General features: G+C 31.7%; 2 protein-coding genes across 2 annotated transcripts; one reads left to right on the forward strand and one right to left on the reverse strand.

Moving 5' to 3' along the window:
* The first annotated feature begins 213 nt into the window (after positions 1–213).
* On the forward strand, positions 214–7506 carry LOC127717764 (uncharacterized). Its single transcript, XM_052223561.1, has 4 exons — positions 214–262; positions 1989–2203; positions 4118–4261; positions 7214–7506. The coding sequence occupies exons 2-4, from the start codon at positions 1996–1998 to the stop codon at positions 7417–7419; spliced, it is 558 nt and encodes a 185-aa protein (XP_052079521.1). The 5' UTR covers positions 214–262; positions 1989–1995; the 3' UTR covers positions 7420–7506.
* A 74-nt stretch (positions 7507–7580) lies between these two features.
* LOC127717763 (uncharacterized) lies at positions 7581–11312 on the reverse strand. The gene is made up of 3 exons (XM_052223560.1): positions 10898–11312; positions 9138–9213; positions 7581–8560 (listed from the first exon to the last, which is right to left on the reverse strand). Exons 1-3 carry the CDS (start codon positions 11259–11261, stop codon positions 8095–8097), a joined length of 906 nt encoding a protein of 301 aa, XP_052079520.1. The 5' UTR covers positions 11262–11312; the 3' UTR covers positions 7581–8094.
* Positions 11313–26587: the final 15275 nt, after the last annotated feature.

A 26587-nucleotide genomic window follows, 5' to 3' on the forward strand; every position in this document is an offset into this window, starting at 1 on the left:
GTTCGTTATTTGTTTTGTTTTTTTAAAGTTGTCTCGGACTTTATTGTCGCTTGTCATTTTCTCCAATTAAAACACGTCAGGTCTTTGCTATATACTTTTGAAAGTAAATTAAAATGATTTTATTCTGCTATGACAACTGGCTGTTTGCCTTTTCAATAAAAATCGAAGGCTTTTCAGTCTCGCTCTCATTTTACTCATTAAAAGTAAGAAAATAGTAAGCACCAAACATTTGTCTGCATTCTCCGGATTTACTTCTTATATAGTAAGTAATTCAGCATGTAGTCGATAAAGTACACTAGTCTGATGAAAAAAAAGTGTTTTTTGTAGTAGTTCACTTTAAATTCATCCTTATAATTAAAATTTCATTCCATTCAATTTCAGGTGTTTTTTTAAGCGATGATTTAAAACTTTGCAAAAATGTCCAATTCGTAAAAGCATGTTGGGACTATTTTTATGGAGTTATCAATTGATTTTGGGGGAGAGGGGATGTAAAGAGGATTTTTCACTGATTTAATATTCATTTTCAACTATTGCAAGGCTGATTTGCAGTACAATATGGTGACCTAAAATTGTTAACTTCTATGTCATTTGGTTACTGCATGGTAGAGAGTCGTCTTAATGACAATCATACCACATCTTATTTCTATATTATTTATATTCAGTTCTGTGCATAATGATTTATTGTATTTTGTTAGGCAAAATATTCCTTTTCAAGCTGTTTCGCACAAGACAATTTTTTGTAGTCCTTTCAATGCCAGCTTTATTTTCAAAATCTGACCCTTCTTCTTAGAGATTCAAATGGTCGCCCCCTTAACTCCACTAAGTTTTAAGCATAATTTAATGTCTTCTCTTTTATACAACGACTTGGCGTTATTGTCACGTGCTAGATGTATAAATCTATGAGTTATGTGAATTTGTCAGTTTTATCATTTATTTTCAGGACGGCTTTTAACAATGAGCAAAACCTATACCGTATAGTAAGCTATAAAATGTCCCTATACATGACAAAATGTAAAAAATTCAAACGAGAAAATCAATGGCCTGATTTTTTATAATACCATTAATAAATGCAAATAGTTAATACAGACAGCAACCAACAACAGCCATTGAATTACCGTTTCTTGACTTTGGACAGTCACAAATACAAATGTAAAACACAGACATGTTAGACAACCCCCATACAGAAAATACCCCAAACGAAAACAAAACAAAACAAAAAAAACCTGAGTTATCATCCTTAGTCCTTTAGTGTAAATATTGAGAGGTTTTATTTCCGATATTGTGAGATAAACGATTTTGTTAAATAATCAATACTTTGTAGAACGTCGTACACAAAACAAAAATAGTAGTAGGTGAATTTGTAGAACGTCGCTGAACCATATATTGGACAACGTTGTTCTCTATATTCGCCGAGAAACTTTTGGAATAGATTGGGTTCATATCAGGTTCAACTAAGTACTTCTAAATAAAAAGATATAAACAAGTTTTATACTACATGTCACTTTTTTTTTATTTAAACAACGAGATATCACAAGGAAAACTTTTCGTTTGGAAGAAATTGCTCAAATAGCATGCACTTTCAAAAATTCTCTTGATAGAGATCGAAGTCAATTACTTCAAGCCAGAAGCAATAGCTTTTCACCAGACGAAAAATTTCGAAAACTGAAATGGTATTTTAAATGATAATTCATAGAGCTTGTTTTCTTCTGGTTTGTGACAACGAAAATCAATGACGAGAAAAAATCATCATGAAGAAATACAACGGGAATTTTAAATCATATTTATTGCACTTTTTTTTATGCAAGAGAACCCAGTTAGCGTGTATTATTCCAACATACGCGTTCTAAACAGATTAAAGCTATCTAAAAGACATATAGCGGTCAACATTCATGTAGGGGTCCTTTAACACTGTTTCCTTTTCTTACATTCTACTGGTATGGTTTTAAATTGTAATCAACTCTTAAACTATGTTTCTGACCGTTTTCCAGATAGAAAATGGCTACCCAGACATCAACACTATTACTGATCAGCTTTATACTGGTTCTGATAGCTTACCTGTTTGATATTATCGGGTTCTCAACAACATACCATACCGTTGTTGATGGTACCAGTTTCGATGTCCATGGCGGACTATGGAAACAGTGTGTAACAGTCAATGATGTTACAACATGTACAGACATTTCTAGCTCATTTGAAGATGAAGGTACTGTGTTAAAGTATTGCTGCGTGTTTGTTTTTTCTACATTGGCTAGAGGTATAGGGGGAGGGTTGAGATCTCAAAAAACATGTTTAACCCCGCCGCATGTTTGCGCCTGTCCCAAGTCAGGAGCCTCTGGCCTTTGTTAGTCTTGTATGATTTTTAATTTTAGTTTCTTTTATATATTTCGGAGTTTGGTATGACGTCCATTATTACTGAACTAGTACATATTTTTGTTTAGGGGCCAGCTGAAGCACGCCTCCGGGTGCGGGATTTTCTCGCTGTATTGAAGACCCATTGGTGGCCTTCGGCTGTTTTCTGCTCTTTGGTCGGGTTGTTGTCTCTTTGACACATTCCCCATTTCCATTCTCAATTTTATTGTTTGGTGTATAAATCTGTTTAACCGTAGAAGTTCCTGTAAAATGTCTCTGGTAAACAAACACCTATCGTAAAACCAACACGAATTTTTAATTTACATTTATAAGATGGTCTGGAATGGGGTGGAAGCTCAATGTTTTTTTGGCTCATCATTTTCTATTCTGTAAACCCCATCAACATCTTCTTATATGAATTGTTTTTGTCAGATTTTTGCTTGTATTTTGACTGAAATTAAATGCAATATTTGATATCATTAATTAACTGATTGTCGTTTGCTCAACGTCCAGTGGCAAATATTTCATGCATGTTCTAGACAAGAACAAAAATTAACAAAAACTTTAATAGTTAGGTCCTGCAATAGAGGCCGTCGGGGGATCAAGGTCGGGTAAATTTGAACTGCAACTGGAAATTGAGGTATTTGATGAGGATAGAAAATTTTCCTTCCACCCGGACACCTACGGATCCCTCAAAGAATTGTTGCAAGGTTTTTTTTAAACGTGCAGAGATCGTGGCAGTCTCTCTACATGAGGCATCGGATTTAACGTCCCAATTCAGACTGGATGTGGATGCGTACAAATACATCCCGCACAGCCAAAAGGTCTCCACACTTTACCAAGGGTTATTACTATCGGTCGGAAGAAGACAAAAGTTACCATGTTTGTATTCACCAGTCAACCTTGAGAACGGCCCGTAAATATTTGATATGACATTTCAATCAAACGGAATGATATAAATAAAAAGAGGTGTACTTTCTGTATGCATCAATAAGATAGCTACACAAAATCCTCAAAACTTAAAAAAAAACCAAAACAAACCAAAGTACAAGCTTACAAGAGAAGCGCAGGTTATTGATAATATTTCGATCCCATCTAAATAATAAACAGTCATCTTCAAGTTATTTGACATAGTGATTGGGTCAAATATTGCAGGAATATCTGTTTTGCTTAATTTCCAGTTTCGCCCAATGGCCAACGACTTTTGAAAAAGCCTGCCTCAAAGATTGTTTAGGAAAATAATTGATACATGATTTGTCTGTTAATCTTATTCAAAATCGTTATCTACTTGTTTGTGAATAAAAAGAAATGTGATGTATTCGTCAATGGAACAGCAACCCAATGATATAAAAATGAATAAAAACCAAACATAAGCTATCTCACGAACGCAGACACCAAAAAGTGGCAAAAATATAGGAACGTACATATCAAGCACAAAGATAACAGTATCCAAACATGTATTCGTCTATCAATAGCGTAAAAAATCCCTGTAAAATAAACTTTTTAAAGTATACACTAAGGTCAAATAACTGATTGATTAAATGTGAAATGAGCGTGTCTAACTTGACAATTACTACAAGTATATCGGCAAAAAGCTCTATAGAGCGTATGTTTGTAATGATCATGTTAATCCGACTTTACAAAATAATTCTATGCTATTATATTTTATTCTATTCTATACAAATTGAGTGTTCAAGATAGTACATTATAAACACCATTACTAGTTCAAAACATACGATAAAGTTAATAATTTGTGTTGTTATATTAGATTGGTTTAGATCTTGTCGAGCTCTCAGCATCATTGCATTGATATGTTTCCTAGCTGGTGCCATTTGTACTGGGCTAAAACTGTTTGCTCTGAAGGAGAATAAAGCAATACTCATCGCTGCAATTTGTACAATACTAACTGCAGGTAGGTATATAAACTATGTTAAACGCCATGTTATATGTGATACTGTCATATAACAACCGAAAGTGTGTAAGGATTTAAAGTGGATGTATATAGAATTTAACTGAACATCGTCATTTTCACACACAAAGAAAGAAACTCCATTCATTCAGTATTAAAACAGATTTTTATGACAGTTTACATAATATTTGTATAAAGCATTTTTTTTCTCCTATACACCGAATTTTATTCGAAGCCACTTTTTAAAGTTAATGTATATAGCATTTAATTGAACATCGTCATTTTAACACACAAAGAAAGAAACTCCATTTATTCAGTTATTAAAAAAAACCCAGATTTTAATGATAATTTACAAAATGTTTGCATAAAGCATATGTTTTTTTTTTTGTCTAAATCGACTTAATTGAAGCGACTTCTTTTAAATGCTGATCATTGCTCACACGATTTATACACACTAGACGAATGCAGCAGAAAGCATATTGTACTCTCTATATTATTCGTGACGTTCTTGACAATTGTTCATTTAACCTAAGTATCGAATTTTAAAAATATAACTATTATCGCTTAAAAAGTAAACAGTTTAAGATACAGCACTAACTGATTCAAATTGCTATTCGGACACCCAATAAAAAAAAACTATGATCGATACCGCTGATGTGTACTCGGCTAGGCCTCTTTGGTATCATAACAGCAGTAGTGCTTGGGAACTGACATGATCTTTATCATGATACATCTCTTAAAATCGAGTTAATAAGAAACTTAGGTTATAACTGCTTCAAGCAAAGTTGACCATACGATACATCAGAATAGACAACATTTTGCTCAATATAATTTCCCGCTCTTAACCTGAGACAACTGTGTTATAGTAGTCCCAAACTGAACTGAAATTGGTATCTGACGTTCTAGGAAGATAATCAAATGAAATTGCAGTCTATAAATGTAAGGTATCTTGTCTCGTTTACATTCGCAATGATCAATAGATAGCAGCAAATCACACTTAATTTGAACATAACGATTTATATTACTTTTATTATTAATCCAAACATGATTTTTAAAAATAGCTACTGCTATAAAATTGAGAATGGAAATGGGGAATGTGTCAAAGAGACAACAACCCGACCATAGAACAGACAACAGCAGAAGGTCACCAACAGGTCTTCAATGCAGCGAGAAATTCCCGCACCCGGAGGCGTCCTTCAGCTGGCCCCTAAACAAAAATATATACTAGTTCAGTGATAATGAACGCCATACTAAACTCCAAATTGTACACAAGAAACTAAAATTAAAAATAATACAAGACTAACAAAGGCTAGAGGCTCCTGACTTGGGACAGGCGCAAAAATGCGGCGGGGTTAAACATGTTTATGAGATCTCAACCCTTCCCCTATACCTCTAGCCAATGTAGAAAAGTAAACGCATAACAATACTCACATTAAAATTCAGTTCAAGAGAAGTCCGAGTCTGATGTCAGAAGATGCAACCAAAGAAAATAAACAAAATGACAATAATACATAAATAACAACAGACTACTAGCAGTTAACTGACATGCCAGCTCCAGACTTCAATTAAACTGATTGAAAGATTATGTCTTCATCATATGAATATCAGGCACAATCCTTCCCGTTAGGGGTTTAGTATCATACCATCATAACATATATGAGAAGAACATAACCCGTGTCATGCCAACAACTGGTTTTTAAATAAATGTGTTTAGTGCCGATGCAAAGACCCTATAAGTGAATCAATATTAACGCCAAAATATGCAATCTTTAATGACCTGACAACAGTATCGTAACTATATCCCTTCTTAATAAGTCTATTTAAAGGTTTTGTTAGCTTCAGAGGTGAATAATGACATTTTTGTGCTTTATAAAGAATATTTTCATAAAAAATTGGATGTGAAATACCTGAACGTATAAGAAGTCTGCATGTTGAGCTATATTTACGAATGATGTCCTTATACCGATGATAAAATTTAGTAAATGTTTTGACTAGTTTGTGATATCGAAAACCCTGGTGTAATAATTTTTCAGTAATACATAAATTTCTCTCGTTAAAATCTAAAACATTGTTACATACACGAGCGAATCGTACAAGTTGAGATATATAAACACCGTAAGATGGTGACAAGGGAACGTCACCATCTAAAAATGGATAATTAACGATAGGAAATGAAAAATCATCTCTTTTATCATATATTTTAGTATTAAGCTTTCCGTTAATGATATAGATATCAAGATCGAGGAAAGGGCAGCGGTCATTGTTAGTATTAGCTTTATTTAAAGTAAGTTCAACAGGATAAATTTCTTTAGTATACATACTGAAGTCGTCATTTTTGAAAGCCAAAATATCATCCAAATATCTAAAATTATTATTAAATTTGTGTATCAGATGTTGTTTCGATGGGTCTTTGCTGATTTTTGTCATAAATTGTAACTCATAGCAATACAAAAAAAGGTCCGCAATAAGTGGTGCACAGTTAGTCCCCATTGGAATTCCGATAACCTGACGATATACGGAATCTCCAAAGCGAACAAAAATGTTATCTAGTAAAAATTCAAGGGCATATATAGTATCAAAGCATGTCCAATTGACATAGTTTTTTTGTTTATTGCTACTAAAAAATGACCTAAAAGAGTTTGAACATATATATTCACATTCTGACTTTTTAAATGCCCATTTAATTAGGTGTGTGAATTTTTTCTTAATGAGAATGTGAGGCAATGTGGTATATAGGGTAGAAAAATCAAAACTTTGAACAGATTCAAAATCACCAATATATGCATGCAATTTATCAAGTACTTATGCTATGCATGTTTAAACATTATATATTTTATGTATATATTTTTCTAATTGTACTTCAATATGTAATTGCTGTCATCTTGAATTTTTTTATATTGTAATTGTTTTGGAAAGGATTATGTTAAGTTGTTATAATTCTGTTTTTTTCCCCAGCAATTTGTATTCTTACGTCGGATATACTGTTGACACAGAACATTGATGATTTTTCATTCAATGGATTTGATGCTGATTATGGATGGTCCTTCGCCCTAACCCTTGTAGGAATGGGTCTCGCTGTGATCGCCGTAGTCATTATGATTGTAGATCTGGTGAAAGGAAGCGGTAATGGGAAGGTGAACAGTAATGACGAAGAAAAATAAACTACATTTGTACATGTATTTCGAAAACAGAGAACAGACATAAGACATACTATAATGTTCATTTTTATCAATTAAACTTTGTTTGTATCATGTCCTTTAATTACAATATGAATAAAGGAAATATTGGAGATACATTAATAATACAGCAACTCCAAAACACAATTCGGCCATCAGGATTCAACATACGATGGTATAAATGCAATAGCCCAATTACTAAATTTTTCGTCGAGCCCAAAAAGAGGGTCTGGAAGGGATTCCTTCATTCCTGTATTCTTTAATTTTTAAAACCATTTTCTCTTTTCTTCATATTGTTTTCCTATCATTCTCTTAGCTTTATATTTCAAACTCTGTTATTCTTTATTCTCTAACTTTTTGCCCAATTTTATTGTATCATTGAGCCATTATACTCTATTCTGTAAATCCCACCCATACTTTCCTTATTCGTCCCAAGTTTAGACAGGTTGCGAAATCAGTTGAAATGGAATTAACTCATCACATCGATACAAAGCACATAAAAACCCTAACAATTTTCAATTAAATTATAACCATGTATGCATATTGCATTTTGTTGGGTCTAGAAGACAGAAGGAGAAAATAGCAATAATCAACAAACAAACAAATAGCGTACAGTATGCACTGTTGATTGTTGAGATGCATGAGATTGATAAGTGTGTTTTAGGTATGATCATACACAGAGTCATCTCCCTTGTCGATTCCTCTACAAACTGTCGTATTGTATGTTGCATCGCACTCTTCACGAAAACCTAGAGCACTGTCATATATGTTACTTGAATCTTTACCACTTCGAGGCCTCACATGATTAAGCCTATCGTATTCACTCTCCAGAGGATCGTCGGAAAATTCTCCATTCGTGCCACAATTCTGCTCAACCACCTGATTACCTGATTGGTTATTCTTTACCACGACCGCATACTCATTATTTCGGATGTTGTTTGAATTGTCGGGAGAAACGTCTAAAAGTCCAAACTTTGTATTATCATCACTGGTTGTATGCATACCGTGCATGGTATTATGAACATCACACGATGCATGGTTGGAATCTTGATATTTCGATATTTCAGCAAGCTCGTTACTTTGATTATCATCAACAAATTTCATCATCTTAAATGGTCCCCATCGCCTAAAATATTAAGCGCAATAAAAAATTAAATTGGTCTATAATGCGTTGTTCAAATATTTGTTGTGGTTTTCAAATAACATATGGTACAACGCAATTACATTGCATGTTCTTCAAAGACTTTGTAGCTTTCATACTCATTTTTGGAATGAACGTTCCGTGTCACATGCTTACTTTAAACCAGTTTCAATGGTCGAAACAAAACGACCACCCGACAAAAAAGTATATTTGTCAAGGTTTTATTACAATTAACATTTCTGTGTAGTTTTTTGGGAACTGTTTTTTTTTTCTTTGTCGTTTTTCTTGTTTGCAATGGTGTTATCTGCTTTTTTTCGACTAAAGGTTTTTGCTTGCCCCTTGGCATCTTTTATTGTCTAATAACCACATTTAGATTGTTATTTTGAGACGTCTTTTGACTGGAAAATAAAGTTTTGTCTACTGACAACATTTTATACATTTTTTAAGACTAAATTGAAGAAAATTGATATGACAGATAGCTCGACCACGTCGCTAACGACTTTTGATCTTTCCATTCAAAGTGTTGTTATCATCATGTTAAAATTACAAGTGAGATACCAACCTTAAGCGGCAAAAAACAATCAAGCCAACAGCCACAACAATAACAATCGCTGCGACTAACGAACCAACAATTAAACCTGAAAAATATGCATGTCTTTATCAAAATATATATAAATTTATATTAAATTATGAAATTAATTTATAGATAGGTCGAAGTGATAATGTTCTTATATCATGTATTGTAAACTCTCCAAAACATGATATGTATAAAAAGTTAGATGATAAAGTACTGAAATGTCTGACCAAGGTTCATGAAACCGAATGCGTGGTTCAGAAGAAGCCATTTTCTGTATGTATAGTTACTGGAGCAAGCAAAATAGCTTTTCAATCGATCGATCGATCGATCGAAAGATCGAGAGAGAGAGAGTTTTCGATGAATGTGTTTAAGATACAAAAAGGGACAAACAGACAGTAGGAAGGAGACGTGGTAATAAAAGAAACATAAGTCAGCTCATATTCTCGAAGTCACACATGCTTGATTTTGGACATTTCTATGAATCCGCCACCGGAAAATATTTTCTGTCATTTCAAATTTTTCTGTTTACCGAACTCATCCAAAGTCTTAATGAGTGGAAACTATTATATATACTTGAATAGGATCTGATAAAAAAAAAATAAACGCACAATCATGACGGCCACAATCAACATTGTGTATTTTGCAACCCACTCCCAAAATTGGTTCCATATTTCAAATCTTCCAAATTATCAAAATTATTTGGGTTCTGATGAGTAGAAACTTTAATTAAAATTTGTAATGGATCCGAACATTTTTGAAGGCATTATTACGGCTATTACAGAGTGATGACAGTTAGACAGACTGATGGACGGACGGACTGATGAAGGAGACAAAATTAATATGCCCTCCGAAACCTCGCTGTTTTGGTTTAAAAAAAACCCACACAATTTCATTATTATATTTAGAAGAGATAGTTTTAGATTGAAATATATTTCAAAAGTGTTTGCATCATAATTTAGTTTTGTGTAAGCATTTTTGACGAGATGATCGAGATATGTAATATATTTTGTCATCTGCTCTAGGTTTTAATGTAGCCCGTTTGTTACACCTTTCATCTGTGTGGTTTATCATATGTTTGCGACTGTTTTTTTTTTACAAATACAGAATATTTTTTGTTTGATTCAATTTTTTCAACTTTGCCATATGAAGGGAGATACCTCAGATAATGTAATTTTACACTGGAATGTGTTATGAACTTACCTATTTTGTTTTGTAGCAAGAAAACGTGTCCCGTGACACTAATTTTTTTTTTCTATTTTGAAAGCCATTATAAGAGCTTTCTTTTCATATTTTATCTTAAAATTCTATGGTTTAGTTTTCTTTCTGTCACACATAATTGTGTTTTTCATGAATAATCTATATAAAATCTGACAATTTTGCACTACCTGTAGATTGTAAAAATCCCCGTTATCCTTACTTATTTCATTATGTATTTGAGAAAGCCATGATATAAACTACATTTTGGCAAATTATTAAAAAAAAATTATGGAATTTAATCTACACCCCCTCCCCCCTCTATCTACCTCAAGTTCACTGAAATGTGAAAATACGGAGGAGGACTAATGATTACAAGTATAACACATATCCAGCGAAGACTTTAAGAATCTATGATCTACACATGTACATGTTAATTTTGGACATGTAGGATGTTCAACATTCTGTTTTGTAGATTGTTAAAGAATTTTGTGTATCATTATGGCTGATATTTTGATACCATGAAAATACATTTTGTAATATATATATACCTATTTTCGAATGACTATCTAATGGTGCTTCAGAAATCCCAGTTGTACTTTCCAAAATATTCATTTCATTAAGTACAGTTGCGTAGGTATGCAAAGAACTATATATCATAGAAGGTGTATGAAACCTTGTTGTTTTTGAATTCTTCTTTGTGCTAGATCGCACCAGGGATGTAGTTACTACATGTATTTGCGAGTTGTAAATATTGTCTAGACTTGAATTAGATGGCCCAACACTTGTCTGTCGTTGATATGTTTGGTTCGATTGTGTAGTTATTTTACTTTCAGTAGTATAACTACCTGTGCTATCATGGTGCTGAGATCCTTTTGGTGATGTATTTAGAGATTCTGAAATGGTAACAGTCATTGGCGCTGAAATTCGTATTGTTGAACTTTTACTTCTTGATTCATGTGAATTATCAGTAGCAGCATAATAAAATGAAGACATTAAAGTACAATATATGGTGTAAAGGACAAAAAGAGTTTACCGTATTTATTTAGCAGATATTTATCTATCTCACTATTGAGACAGTTTAACTAGTATTTGACATAAAATGTATCGATTTGAACGTTTTAGTCACAGGGATTTGAAGGTGAGCTACGTGATGAAATTGGAAAGGTTTGCTAAAGAGTGGGGAGGTACCAAGGCGGAAAACAACAATCTTAAGTTCAATAAAAACAGAAAACATCATGACCGAAAACAAACGCAGAAAGTAAATTTAAAAAAACCAATAATAAAACAGACGACTGAGTATCACAAACCCCACTAAAAACATGTGGCACCTGTCATGTTGATAATGCAAGAAAAAACTTATGATGATTTTCATTCGATAATGTCACAATGATTACAATCTTAATTTCAAGATTGTAAACTTAATTAGTACCAACATTTTTTTCCTTTGAGGCCCTCACAGTGTATCATACACAATGCTACATAACCGAGATAACGTTATAAATCATACAGAAGAAATTGTTGGTATATAATACATTCATTTATTCATTTAATAATTCCTGGATTAACCAGTAAAAACTTAAATGAATTTGATTTGAAAATATTGATATTTAGCAGATGTTTCAGTGTTTCTGCTCCAATCGGGGAAAACAGAAAGGGATTTAGGTTCACACATCCATAATCATCTGTGATTCAGTTATAACATAGCGGTCACCCAAACCATGTTGACATTCATAAAACTTGCGAGATGATGAAGTAAACTTTACAATTTGGTACCCTTGGTTCAAAAGCGTCCTTATAATCAGTTACTGACTTCTATCAAAGAAGTCATTATAAGAAACGCTAGTACTAGAATATCGTATCAACTGGGATACATATACTGCACATATGCCAAGTTCAAAATTAGGAAAATTAAAATCATATCTTTTGTCGTAAAGTTAAGTTTTCAAACGCCCATACGACCCTCGTGGTCAATTTTTTGATTTTAGATATAACTTGAGGTATGAAACAAACTAATCTATGGTCTCCTTTATTTCAAGTTCATTATAGATAGATATAGTCAATATAGTCACCTAACATTGTATTATTCAGTGAAAGGACATCATTTATATAGCGGCAAGGCAAGTTAACGGACAATTCCAGATTATTTAAATTTTTCTATGGAAACTTCTGTACGAAGCTTGTCTCATTGGATTTAAGGAACAAGGGGCACAGTAGGTTTCTATATAAATGCTATATATTGTCTATTGAAGAACATGTGCTCAAACCATAACAAATAACATTTGAACTATTGGTAAAGAGAAACTTGATTTAAATTTTTTTCTTAATTAGGCGAATGCATGCACACAAGTTACACTTAATTTGATTTTTTAAAGTTCATGATTTATCCAACATTTCGAATAACAAACAAACCTTGGATGGATTTAGTTTTAAGCCCATGCGTTTTGAAATTTTAGTAGTTAATATGTTTACTATATTTTCTTCAGTGATGTAATATGTCATTGCTGATAGATTTCCGATCTGTTCATATTAATAACGGGGTCTCATGCAAATCGGCAATCCTCTAAGATCATGTCAATGGTAAATTGGATGGCACCCGGTCCTAAAATGTTGATACTTTATTGCAATTTTCTTCTTTCTCTTTATTCTATGTGTGAATTTTATAATTCTAGTATAATTCTTAGAATGTTATAAATCAAATATGAAAGTTTGAGTAAATTTTGTGTACATAAATATGACAGGAAATGCACCTTTAAAACATGTAGATTAAAATTTTATGCAAAATGTTAGCTAATCAATCCGAAGACACAACACCATATTACAAAAATAAATTAAAAAAAAAATTACCATTCACGCAGAAGAAACCGAAAGTCATTGAGCTGCAATTCTGTAGACTAATATCAATCATGAAATAACCAGTGCAAGAAATGGCTTTACACTTAAAAGCAACAGCTGGTTTCGCTATGGGATCTACAAAAAATGGTTTGTCCATTAGTAGACATTTATATGAAAACACATTTTTAGCCAAACTCTAGATACATACTGTTAAGACCAAGAGGGAAAACAATAGAACATAACTACACTTTACAAATGCATCTGAAATGAACCAGACAAGCAATAACACAAACGTCTTATCATTACCTTCTACTACGGTCATGCTTTGTTTTTTCTTTACTTTCCTACTTCTAAGATTTAAGATAAAATAAATCAATGAAATATTCTTTATTTTTGTTCCTCACTTAAATACATTTTTACGATTGTTGACCACGTTTCTGTTCACACGTAAAATCACTTTCACCATGCAGCAGTTAGTTCTCCAACTGCTGCCAAACTTTTATATGGTATCTTTTAAGTTTTTGCCGAACACATACGTCTTTTCTTATTCATAGGTTCACCTATTTCGTTGCATTCGACTATTGTCTTTTGTTTCTTCTAGTTTTCTTCGATGTTCCCCCTTTTAGCATAGTCAGTTTGATATCAGAATTTGTTACTTGTTTTCTATTTTTCTTTATTTTTCTTGTTCTAAAAGCCGCTATACATGACACTGATTGTATTTTGATTAAAATTTTTGCATAAAGATCGATAAGAAACTTAAAAAATGAAAAATGCCAATTACTACAATATCTAGACAGCCTTTTAAAGATATGATAAGTGTACGATTCCTTCAAATAAGTATTGTTCATTACCTCAACCGCATTAATGAAAGAAACTAGTATATATTACCAGTCTTTACAGATGCATTTTGACCAAATCGGAAGTAACCTGCCAACATAGTTTCATTAGCAATAGTTGGTTTGGTTGCATTTTTTTCAAAATCACAAATATATGGTACTTTATCTTGTGGAATTGGAGTTCTGCGATCGTTATCATTCGTATTGGAATTTTGCTCTGAAACCAAAATGATATTATAGAAAAATATATCATAAACATTTGATGTGTTATCATAATCAGAAAAGAACAAATCTCGAGAGCTTTTAAGAAATTATCGTAATGACAGTATAATGATATACAATAAACAGTATACTAATATGTAATTATAACCTTTTGATAAATAAAGGCAACAGTAGTATACCGCTGTTCGAAACTCATAAATCGATAGAGATAAAAACAAATCCGGGTTACAAACTAAAACTGAGGGAAACGCATCAAATATAAGAGGAGAACAACGACACAACAAAAACACAACATTAAAATGTAACACACACAGAAACGAACTATAATATAACAATGGCCATTTTCCTGACATGGTACAGGACATTTTAAGAAAAAAATGGTGGGTTGAACCTGGTTTTGTGGCATGCCAAACCTCCCGCTTTAATGGCAACGTCAAACACAACACCAAAACAACAACACCACATGACAGGACCACAATACAAATAAATGGGAGAACATATAGGACAAAGAAACACACGAATAATAGCTAACAAAAGGTACTAGGCTTAAAATTCAATACGCCAGACGTGCGTCTCGTAGAATTGATACTATATAAATAAAACATAGCTTAGAGGGTGATATAGCAGATTGTTATCCCGAAAAAACATTGTCAACCGAGGCGAAGCAAAGGTTCACAATGATTAATGAGGGGTAATAATTTGCTCTATCACCCTCTCAGCTACGTGTTAATTAATTTATCATACTGAATGTCTGTTCATTATTGTCTTTTAATTTGTAAATTGAAAGTGAACAACTTTGACGCCATGTTAACGTTACAATTATTAGAAAAACAAAAAAAGTGAAGCAAGATGCATTTTGTTTTACGTTGACAGTTTATAGAAAAGTTCTGAGGCTAAAACTTGAGCATTGTCTTTAAAATTAATGATGTATAAATTCAGTTAATTGTCTTTTAATTATCGATTTGTATTAGTCTGCACGAGAGGGTGACATAAACATGTCTCCCATTAAGCCATAGGATAGAGTCAAATGTCTCCCTCGTATTAACCAATCAAAATCCGGCATTTTAACGCGAAGTATAATAAATTATTGCACCGACCCAATCAACGTATTTTGACCGAGGGCATAGTCCAAAGTCTATATATTTTAAATGGGTTGGTGAAACCACGTTTTAATCTGTAATAAAGGTTACGATTATTTCGCTATAACATCATGTTATTTTAAAGCTCTGACTAACTTTCAGTAATGACCATTCAACATACACAATAAATAAATACAATCTTTTGTCGTCTTACCGCCCATGTGCTCTTTTGTGCATTTCTCCCTTCTAATAATGCATGTCAAAATTCAAAACTTTCACTTTCACTCCGCTGTTTTAAAATTTTCAAAGTTAATTCGTATGCCTTTGTCTTGTTCTGATTTTTGATATAGAATACATTCATTTAATAATTCCTGGATTATCCGTAAATGAATGTGATTTGAAAATATTGATATTTAGCAGATGTTTCAGTGTTTCTGCTCCAATCGGGGTAAATAGAAAGTGATTTAGGTTAACACATCCATAATCATCTGTGTTTCAGTTATTACATAGCGGTCAACCAAACCATGTTGACATTTATAAAACTTTTCAATTTAGTACCCTTGGTTCAAAAGCGTCCTTATAAGCAGTTACTGACTTCTATCAAAGAAGTCATTATAGGAAACGCTAGTACTAGAATATCGTATCAACTGGGATACATTTACTGCACATGTGCCAAGTTCAAAATTAGTCATATCTTTTGTCGTAAAGTTAAATTTTCAAACGCCTATACGACCCTCGTGGTCAATTTTTAGATATAACCTGAGATATGAAACAAACTTATCTATGGTATCCTTTATTTCAAGTTAATTATAGATATATACAGTCAATATAGTCACCTAACATTGTATTATTCAGTGAAAGGACATCATTTATATAGCGGCAAGGCAAGTTAATGGACATTACCAGAATATTTAAATTTTTCTATGGAAACTTCTGAACAAAGCCTGTCTCATTAGAATAAAGGAACAAGGGGCATAGTAGGTTTCTATATAAATGCTATATATTGTCTATTGAAGAACTTGTGCTCAAACCATAACAAATAACATTTGAACTATTGGTAAAGAGAAACTTGATTTAAAATTTTGCCTTAATTAGGCGAATGCATGCACACAAGTTACACTTAGTTTGATTTTTTAAAGTTTATAATTTTACTGCTTGTTTGCATTTGTTAATAATTTATACAACATTTCAAATAACAAACAAACCTTGAATGGACTTAATTTGAAGCCCATGCTTTTTAAATTTTAGTAGTTAATACGTTTGCTATTTTTTCTTCAGTAATGCCTTTTAATAATGACCATTCAACATACACAATAAAACAATAACAATCATTTGTCGTCTTACCGCCCATGTGGTCTTTTGTACATTTCTTCCTGTTAATTATGCATGTCGAAATTCAAAACTTTCAAGTCTTTCACTTAACTCAGCTGTGTTAAAATTTTCAAAGTTATATCGTCTGCTTTTGCCTTGTTCAGACTTTTGAATGCAACTAAACAAAGTTATATGAAAGCTCGATTCTAATCAACTGAAATTCCTAATCAACCTCTTATCAAATGATAGTTAATTAAAAGTGGAATTCATTTTGAAATTTAGGAGGTGAAATCGATTTTCTAGTATATATTTTTAAGACTACCCAAGCAGTATTTTTTATTATACAAACTCCTGACTTCATTTGAGAAATCACTGCTCTTGGATAACTTGATATTGTGTACAAAATATATAATGAGTCATTTTTGCATTGAAACCGACTGATAAATATGATGTGTTTTAATGATAATCACAAATCTATTTCAGAAAAGAAAGTATTTGATTATTTTAAAATCAGTGTTACATTCATACTAACCACATATATTTTCCTTTAAAGCTCTATATTCATCTTGAAAATCAGTACATGTAAACTGGAGGCATGTTTCGGGCTCAGTATTCAAATCATTCAAGTGAACTGAAAGAATCGACAAAAATATTTCATTATTCTAATTTGACCTTCAAACCAATGTTTTTCTTTAATTTGATAAGGTACGGTTTACATCAACCAAAAATCTTGATGTCAACGCACGGTCTTCTTAAACTGTGCTCAAATCATATGTCAATCTCTTAATCTTTCATATTCTGAACACATGGTATGTTTATTTGAAAGAAACTTCTAAAGACCCACTATCAACTGTATAAAAGACAAATAAAAACAATAAAAAAAACAACCATAGTCACTCACCTGAGAAATACAGGTATTTCTTTTTAGTTCGTGATGTCGTTACCACGAATTAGTTAAAACCTTAACCAAATTCTTTCATAGATACAAAGATTTGGTTAGGACGTTTGGCTGTATATTTAAAATTCTTATTAAAACGGGATTTTACTTTCTTATTTTTACTGTGGTGTTGTTTATATAGACCGTAAATTCATATATGGAAACTCGTTGATCCCTGGAATAAACTTATTCTTAAAGGATATCAATTTAAAAAAAAGTTAAATCACAAAAATACTGAACTCCGAGGAAAATTCAAAAGGAAAGTCCCTAATGAAATGGCAAAATCAAATGATAAAACACATCAAACGAATGGACAACAACTGTCATATTTCTGACTTTGTACAGGCATTTTCAAATGTAGAAAATGGTGGATTGAACCTGGAATATAGCGCTAAACCTCTCACGTGTATGACAGTAGCATCAAATTCCGTTATATTTACAAAGATGCGTGAACAACATAGTAGAAAAATCTTTCAATATTATTTTTATCAGTACTAACATTAATTTTGTTTTTGAAGATTTAAAACATAGCTAACTATATATTGCTATGTATTTCTCATTGTTGAAAACCGACCTATAATTGCTTATATTGACTTATTTGAAATCTAGTGGATAGTTGTCTCATTGGCAATCATACCAAATCTCCTTATTTTTATATATTAACATGAACTGTCAAAATACTTTAAAAGCTGTGAATATAATCTGTCTTCTTCTTAGAAAACATCAAGCATTGTAAGTATACCTTTGTGAGTTTTGAGACTAAAAGTATAAAAAATCTACAGAACAGCTGCTAAAAATTTCATACTAATGTCAACGAATCGATAGATGTCATTTGATCATTCTCAAAATATGTAGATGGTTTTAGTCAGGCCATTGCATGGCCTTTTTCAGAGGTTAAAAGATCACCGTAGATGAATTAAGTAAGAGGCATTTTTTTAGTAAAGTAGCCCCTTTTAATGTACTAAGGTATATACAAAAAAGTTTGGGTTCCAGCAGTTCATGGTAAAGATGAAACCAGAAAAGCGCTTTGGACTCAACAAATTTATAAACTGCTATTTTCATTTTAAAATCATAATGTTCAACTTGGTAAAATTGTCCCATTTTCAATTACCAAATTTCCGCCGTTAAAAACAGCAGTTTTGATATATACATTTGCGTGATTTTTTGGAGGTTTCGGTTAAGACTCGTAAATGTAATGTTAAAGTAAAAAAAACCTGAACGGTTTACTGGCTATAAGATTTATAAGTTCAGGAATAAATATTTATAAAGAGCCGTATTACAAAAAAAGGATACAAGAACAATAGCCGAAATTCGTTTAAAATGAAGTTTGTCTGTGAGATGTGGAAACTTAATTTCTTAATTATTTCTAAACGGAGAATTTAAGAACAGTATAAAATACACCAATATATCAAAGAAAATTCCCTAGTGCGCGTATTTCACCAAAAGCGCTCGAGAGAAAATGCTGGGAAAGAGAATAAAAAAAAAAAAAATGAAAAGTTTGAGAGCACAAAATTAGTATAGAAAATTTACACACAAAATGTATTGTGATAAATGCACCTTAGCAATATTTTCAAAAATATTTTTTTCTCGGCAGTTCTTAGTCATACCATTTTTCATGCCAATTGTGCGTCCAACTTATTTACCAAAGCAACCAGTAAATTCAGCTAGCTATAAAACCAGGTTCAATCCACCATTTTCTACATAAGAAAATGCCTGTACCACGTCAGGAATATGACAGTTGTTATCCATTCGTTTGATGTGTTTGAGCTATTGATTTTGCCTTTTGATTAGGGACTTTCCGTTTTGAATTTTCCCCACTGAAAATGTCATTGTTGATATTTCATATTATTTCATTTGTTTTCATACTGCCATTATCTACAGTTTTGTTAAATTTGTGCTATCAATTAGAATAAGAATAAAAGCTTTTTTGAGTAGAGTTATATTTTTATCATGTTCTTTCTCTCACTTAAATTTCTTCCCCTCCCTTATTTTCTAGTGGCATTTCAAGTTTTCCGTTCTTCATCTCGGTTGACCCCCTGTAGCAAGGCCTACCTATCGTTAACATTATATATCTGTTCTTGTCCTGAAATATTTGTCACTGGACATAAAGCAGACAACAATCAATCCATACATTCACTGAATTTGGCTTAAACAATTCCTATAAGGAGTAGACTGACAATTTTGGTTGTTTAACCTATTTCTAGAACTGGCCTTGGTGATAATATGTTGCTTTTAAAAGTTTGTCGCTATCTTCTTTATAATTTTTTTTATAAAATCACAATAGGGGTAACAATCTCCTTTGAGGTGCAAAATGTCTTATAAGGAGTTGATTGACAATTTCGACAATGTTAAGTTATTTGTATTTTAAAACTTACCTTTATACACCCACCAAAAAGGTAGTCGATTCGAACATTGGACTGCATTGTCCATATTTAGATTCTTCGGCAGACCACTGCCTTGATTTGGATCACAAATGCAGTTTTGTGGCTCTAAAACCGCCTGAAACGAGAAATATATCTCGTAAATGTCTAAAAGTGAATCGCAATAAAATTGTATTTACAGCAATAGGTTGATTGTTGTCTATTATATATAAAGGAAGGAGATAAGAAAATGAGCAATCTGGGTAATCTTTCTGATATTTCTGAAATTTTGTATGCAGCTGAAGCACTTAGAACTGCATTTTAATATCAAACAATGATACATTGTGATTTTTATAGTTTTAAACTGAATAACACTGAAACATAAAAACGACAAACAACACACTGTACAGATAGACTTCATGAACTTGGTACAAATATAAACGTGATGGAATTAATGCAGTGACACGCGCACACAAACCCAGTTTTATTTGCACACAAACATCCCCTTGCCTATTTAGACGATACGTCATAAAACTAAAACACACAATAAACAACCTGCACAGTACCTCTACTAACAGTGTGACAACTAACTTGAAAATGACATAAAAAACAACACATAATTTAGAAAGCATAGTCAAAATGTCCAAGGTAACTACAGGTGTTGGATCGATACTACTGCTCAAGCAAAATTGTATAGATATTTAATATTTAGTATATATGACAAATGTCAAATAATTTTGGATGATTTATATGTTCAGACTTTTGACATTAAGAATAGGGCATACAATACTTGTGTTAATGTGTCTGTTTTACACATCTCTTGTTATCCTCTGCAATGTATACAAAATAATGAAATAGATTGCGGTAAAATTAAAAAATATCATCTGAAAAGGGTAATAACACACAATATCACCATATGTATTAAGTGTCTTGTATGACTTTTAATCATGAGGTTCATATAGCACAGGATATGGAATTATTGAAGCCTCGTTTAAAAAATAAGTTATATATGACCAAGGGGGAAAGATCTATGGCTTCTACCAAGGCAGTATTGTCCTTGGTTCTGGAATTGCATAAGATAGACAAACAATCATAGGGTAGGACTTGGTCAAAGTTAAAAGTGGAAATTATTGTCCTCTTTACAAAGCAGAATGATCTCGTGTCTCAGCAATGATGTGTGGTGGAAGTAATCATGCGATATAATTCCCCAAAATAAAACAAACTAGAGAAAAATGTTTTGTATTTCAATTCGAGAATTCAAAACTTTATTCTTAAACAAATTACTGAAATGATTTGTGACAAAATAAACAAAACTTAGTAAAACAAATGAATAACTACAATCTATAATAAATACAAACTTATAATTATATATAGCAATATAGAGCATTATTCATTGACGACGAGTCCCTTGTCCTTAGTACTAACAACTGTTTAAAAAATGAAACATACGGATAACATTTTGCATTTTGCATTATCCTCTCAGTAATTAAAATCTTCTATTCTTTTCTTGAATATATTTTTCTATAATATTGTTTTTTTCTTGCAAAACAAAAGAAATTATTATTCATCTTGAATTGTATTGCAAGATTGATATTTTTGTCTCGGAACTTATAGGTGTGTCACTTGTCAAATCAATAAATTATGATCTCTTCATAAGTCTGTTGATATAAGTTTATTTACAAGTAACTTGAATTTAAATATGTATCTATGTTATCATTTCTTTTCAATGTTTTATATAAAAGAAGTTTACTGTTATAATTATATATTTTTTACGATTTTCAAAATGAAGGAAATCTTCTTTCATTTTATTTTTTAGTGTTTTTAGTGTCTTTACTTGATTTGTATTGTATATCTTATTGTTTGATTAAATACTTTTTAAATTTCTCTGTATGCTTTACAAAACAAGATTTGCAATGTTGTATACTTATATAATCCATGTTTTACATCATGATCAGGGGCGGATCCAAGATTATGAAAGGAGGCGTGATTCCAGTAAACGGGTTAAATAGATACTTTGTGAAAGAAGGACTGCCTCATATAATAGAGGATTCATAAAACTACCCAAAAGTCTTGTGAAATAAATAAACGTTGAACCTTTATTTTCCGCTCTTAAGGATAGCGGCTGATGCATGTTTCTTGTTTGTAAACTATTTTACAAAAAGATGAATGAAGTTTTTCAAATGAAAATGTATTTGTGAAGTTAAGACAAGTAGTGTCTTTATGGGATATATTTCCTGTCTTTGTGGACCTTTACAGAGATACATATGTATCCATACAAGTAACCTCTGAATGAGTGATAGCTATTAGTTCAACCAAAGCGTTCACCACACTACATACTACTTTTACAGATATGGTTTTAAGGAAAAAGTACAGCATCTTACATAAAACTTTTTGTTTTTTTTTATACTAGTTCATCAAGTCTATGATTAAGCTTACCGTTACTTTTATTTAGAATACCAAAAATTGATATTCAGAAATATTTATTAGTCGGAAATTTTTATACATAACAAAACGTTGTTCTAGTTTCCTGTTTGGTTTGTAAAATTAAAGTTAAATTTCCGTTAACTTTAAATGTAAGTTGCCAATAATCACAATAGTCTTCCAAATGTTTAACCTATTTCGCAAACCTTTCCTATAATATTTGTAAGTCGTTTGCAAACATTAGACAACTAACCTCAGAAATCTTTGTTTACAATTAATTAACCTATTATTGAGAATTCACTATCAATATCATTTATAACGGTTTAAACAAAGAGGGGTTCAATAGGAATAATCTTTCTAACCTTTTTTTTATAAATCATGCATAAAAAAACTGATGGATGGCAACAATGGCAAATTACTTATAGCATGTATAAATCTAACACAAGCGCTTATTTTTGTTAAGAGTAAAGTTATTATCAGAATAATGTGTAGGGGGTAGGAGAACAATGCTTTCCAAAACATACTTTGTGTGCAAATAGTCCACCTGTCTTCATCCGACCGGCACAAAGGTAGAAACAGTCATAAAGATGTTTATATCCTACTTCTGCACTCTGGTTTGATATATCATAGCAACCTGCATGACAAAAAACAACAGTTAATCAGTCATTATCAAAAGAAAATTCAACTTATATACAAATGAAGTTGCGAATTCATTCTTCGCTTGTAAGTTATAACAATCATTTTCCACAAAAATGGACAATTATTTACCCCATAGTAATATCAATTAGGATAAGATGTAATCTTTTGGGGATTTTTTCATGATAACTCCCATCATAATCTGCAGAGACTTATCGCTCATCTGTTAATGGTTAAGATTCTTATCTAAAACCATGCCTATTTCACTAAAACCATTCACACACATTTCACAGTGGTATCATACTTTAACTTTGTTAAAACCTGTTTATTTACTTTTGACCTTAATAATTTATCCCTTATAATTTTTATTAACTATGTATTTGCATTCAGGTATCACAGATCGAATTAATAAGTTCATTGTGTGTTAAATTTCGGTTTTTGATTGAGTTAAGCCTTCCAATTGATATTTTATAGTGTGTATTTCTATGTTGTGATGTTATACTATTGTTTCAGCAAAGGGAGAAGGTTTGGTACCATTAAAACGTTTATTCCCGCTGCAAATGTTTGCACCTGTCCTAAGTCAGGAATCTGATGTACAGTAGTTGTCGTCTGTTTATGTAGTTCATACGTGTTTCTCGTTTCTCGTTTTTATATAGATTAGACCGTTGGTTTTCCTGTTTGAATGGTTTTACACTAGTAATTTTTGGGGCCCTTTATAGCTTGCTGTTCGGTGTGAGCCAATGCGTCGTGTTGAATGCCGTACCTTTAACTGTTTCGGTACTTATAGATCCCTCGGATTTCTAATGTTTGGCATTGAGCGTTCCTGATGAAGGTAAATCCAGAAAAGCGCTTCGGACGCATGATATTATTAAACGTGTTGTTTCAATTTTTTGACCTATAATGGTTTACTTTTATAAATTGTTACTTCGATGGAGAGTTGTCTCATTGGCACTAATACCACATCTTCCTATATCTATATACAGCACAATACTTGCTTTGATAATGTACAATATAGCCAGACGATGTTGAACACCATACGCCTATCTTTCTATCCCTAGTCAATATTATTATTTTCGAATTTATAATAATCCATGTATGTTTTAATGTTCTCCCACACTAAAGTATCACTCAGTACACATCCAACGTATTTGGATAAAGACATCATTAACGGTCAGATAAAAGCATGATTATGCGCAATATCAAAATATTAGTACATAATATCGACAGGATGTAAGACCACAAGTTCTCCTACATATTTAGTTATATTTTAATTTATCAAAAACAAAATCAATATTAGTACCAATGAAACATTATTCAATGATCATACTACGGTGTAAAATTGATATCCTGTAAGAATACATTTATTTAATGGATGTTATCTAAATTGGTGGGCTTTATAAACAATTTACCGTGAAAATTACGGTGAGATGTTTGGTTTTTGATAAGAAAGGTACAGTCAAACTTAAAATCAAATCTTTGTATCTATGAAAGAATTTAGTATTAGTTTTAAGTAATTTATGGTAACGAAATTCCTGACTTTTGATAATTTTCCAGTAATTTCAGAGATTGCGTCTATTGAAATCTAAAAAAGTCACTACAGACACGAGCAGAACGAGTTGGGAAAGATGTAAACCGTAAGAAAGGATTGAAGGAACAGATATTTGAATAGATTGTTTTTCTTAAGCTTTTTTTTATCTTTCTTAATTGTCTTGACATACGTAAAACTACAGAAAATTGAATATTACATTGTATTATGAATGAATTATGAACTGTTTTTAAACAAATACTCACTTTAATAATTCAAATTACCTTGAACTGAAATCCTACTGGACAATTTGTAGAAGTTTCCAACCCAATACGTTTTCTTTTCATTCTGATGAAATCTGTGTTCACAGGATTTATATGTTGTAATATCAGAAATATCAGCTAGTCGTAATTTCAGCTGGGCGCAATGTTTCAATGCGTCATGCCAAGTCGTCGAATTGTATATTACGCTGATATTATTACCTCAAAGGAAAATATAGGAAAGCTTTTTTATCAAGTGTTGATTTAAATTTAAAAAATCTAAAAGGCATACATTATGTACTAACACTACCATGATTATCCTCTGAACATATATATGATCGATAAATCAGAGTTTGACATTTGTATATCACGCGGTGAATTCACTCATCTCTGCACGCTGTTTAAATATATATACAAGATGTTAATATTTCGACTCAACAATAGCCTTGGGAGTGTTTATTATTATTCTTCAAAACAAAATGAAGCAATCTTTAAAATTTTGTTTCCCTTGTATAATGTTTTGGTACTCTTGTTTATATTTGGAATTTTGGAATTTGGGATCATAGAAAAATCTAAATTCAGGACTAAAATAATTTGGAATACTTTTTATAACTGTGCTGGCTCAATATATATATATATATATGACTTGATAATGTGCCAATTGCTTTTATATTTATACTTCCAGAAACAACTTAAAACTTACACATTGTAAAAACAGTGGTCTGTTATTCCTGCTAATGCCACCTTAATGAGAAAAAAAAATATGTACCTTTATACAAAATTACTCCAAAATCTCCAGCTGATCACTATCATTAAAGTGATTTTCAATCATTGAAACTTTCACGCAATCGGAGTTTTTCTTCATATGGTACATATGTATCACAAATTCTGTATGTTAAATCAGCATAACATCGTGATTACATGTAAATGTAACAATGATCATATTAAACATTCTCCTATACTTACCCTCTAGACATAACGCAAAATGCCAAATAATTATCAATTTTGATTTGTACGCCATTTGTTTGTTCAAATAATCTGTACTATATTGACAACTTAACGGTTTAACTTCCGCCTCTTATCAATATATATATATATTTAAGACAAGAAAGATCGATATAAAATTTGACAACCGCAAATAGTTTCGTTTCCATAATAAAAACATAAGTTTGGGATAATCTCATTCACCAAATGTCGGATTTTGCTCCGGTATTATATTAGATTATATAAGGTGTATTCCAAATGGATTAGACATTTCTGTTTACTGTCGCCAAAACTTAACTTTTTCTGATACGGTGTTTGTGTTCATACTAAAAAATAACGGATGAAATGAATGCATGAATATAAATGATCAATACTTTTGTGTTGGCTTAATACACGTATTAATAAAGATTTCTGTTGTCAATCTAAAGAGATATTTAGAATTAAAATGTATATCCTTTATGCATAGCTCTGTTTCCTTGTACGGGTTTGGTAACACTTTTTGGTCCTTTTCGATTATAGCAGCTCTTCAACGCTTTTAGATTTCAAAAATGATTTCTTTTAGCTTCAGTAACAACTAACATTCTGGGATTCTATATTATTATTTGTTGCATAGAACTGTTTGATTGTGTTCATGTTTTTTTTCTACATGGTTTAATCCAAGTCCAATGTCAGGAATATGACAGTTGTTCTCTATTTATTTGATGTGTTTGAGCTTTTGATTTTGCCATTTGATAAAGGAATTTTCCTTGGAGTTCGGTATTTTTGCTATTTTTTTTTATACCATATTAGGTATATATTACTTTTTATTTTAAGTTATTATGTAACTTTTGTTGTT

The sequence above is a fragment of the Mytilus californianus genome, unplaced genomic scaffold (genome assembly GCF_021869535.1).
Source record: "Mytilus californianus isolate M0D057914Y unplaced genomic scaffold, xbMytCali1.0.p SCAF_10, whole genome shotgun sequence".
NCBI lineage: Eukaryota > Metazoa > Mollusca > Bivalvia > Mytilida > Mytilidae > Mytilus > Mytilus californianus.

Coding starts and splice junctions, on each gene's coding strand:
- LOC127717764 (XM_052223561.1), top strand. CDS start 1,996: ATGGCTACCCAGACATCAACACTATTACTGATCAGCTTTATACTGGTT. Junction 2,204..4,117: donor TAGCTCATTTGAAGATGAAG/GTACTGTGTTAA, acceptor TTGTTATATTAG/ATTGGTTTAGATCTTGTCGA. Junction 4,262..7,213: donor TTGTACAATACTAACTGCAG/GTAGGTATATAA, acceptor TTTTTTCCCCAG/CAATTTGTATTCTTACGTCG.
- LOC127717763 (XM_052223560.1), bottom strand. CDS start 11,261: ATGACTGTTACCATTTCAGAATCTCTAAATACATCACCAAAAGGATCT. Junction 9,214..10,897: donor AGATAGTCATTCGAAAATAG/GTATATATATAT, acceptor CATATTTTTCAG/GTTTAATTGTTGGTTCGTTA. Junction 8,561..9,137: donor ATTGTTTTTTGCCGCTTAAG/GTTGGTATCTCA, acceptor TTAATATTTTAG/GCGATGGGGACCATTTAAGA.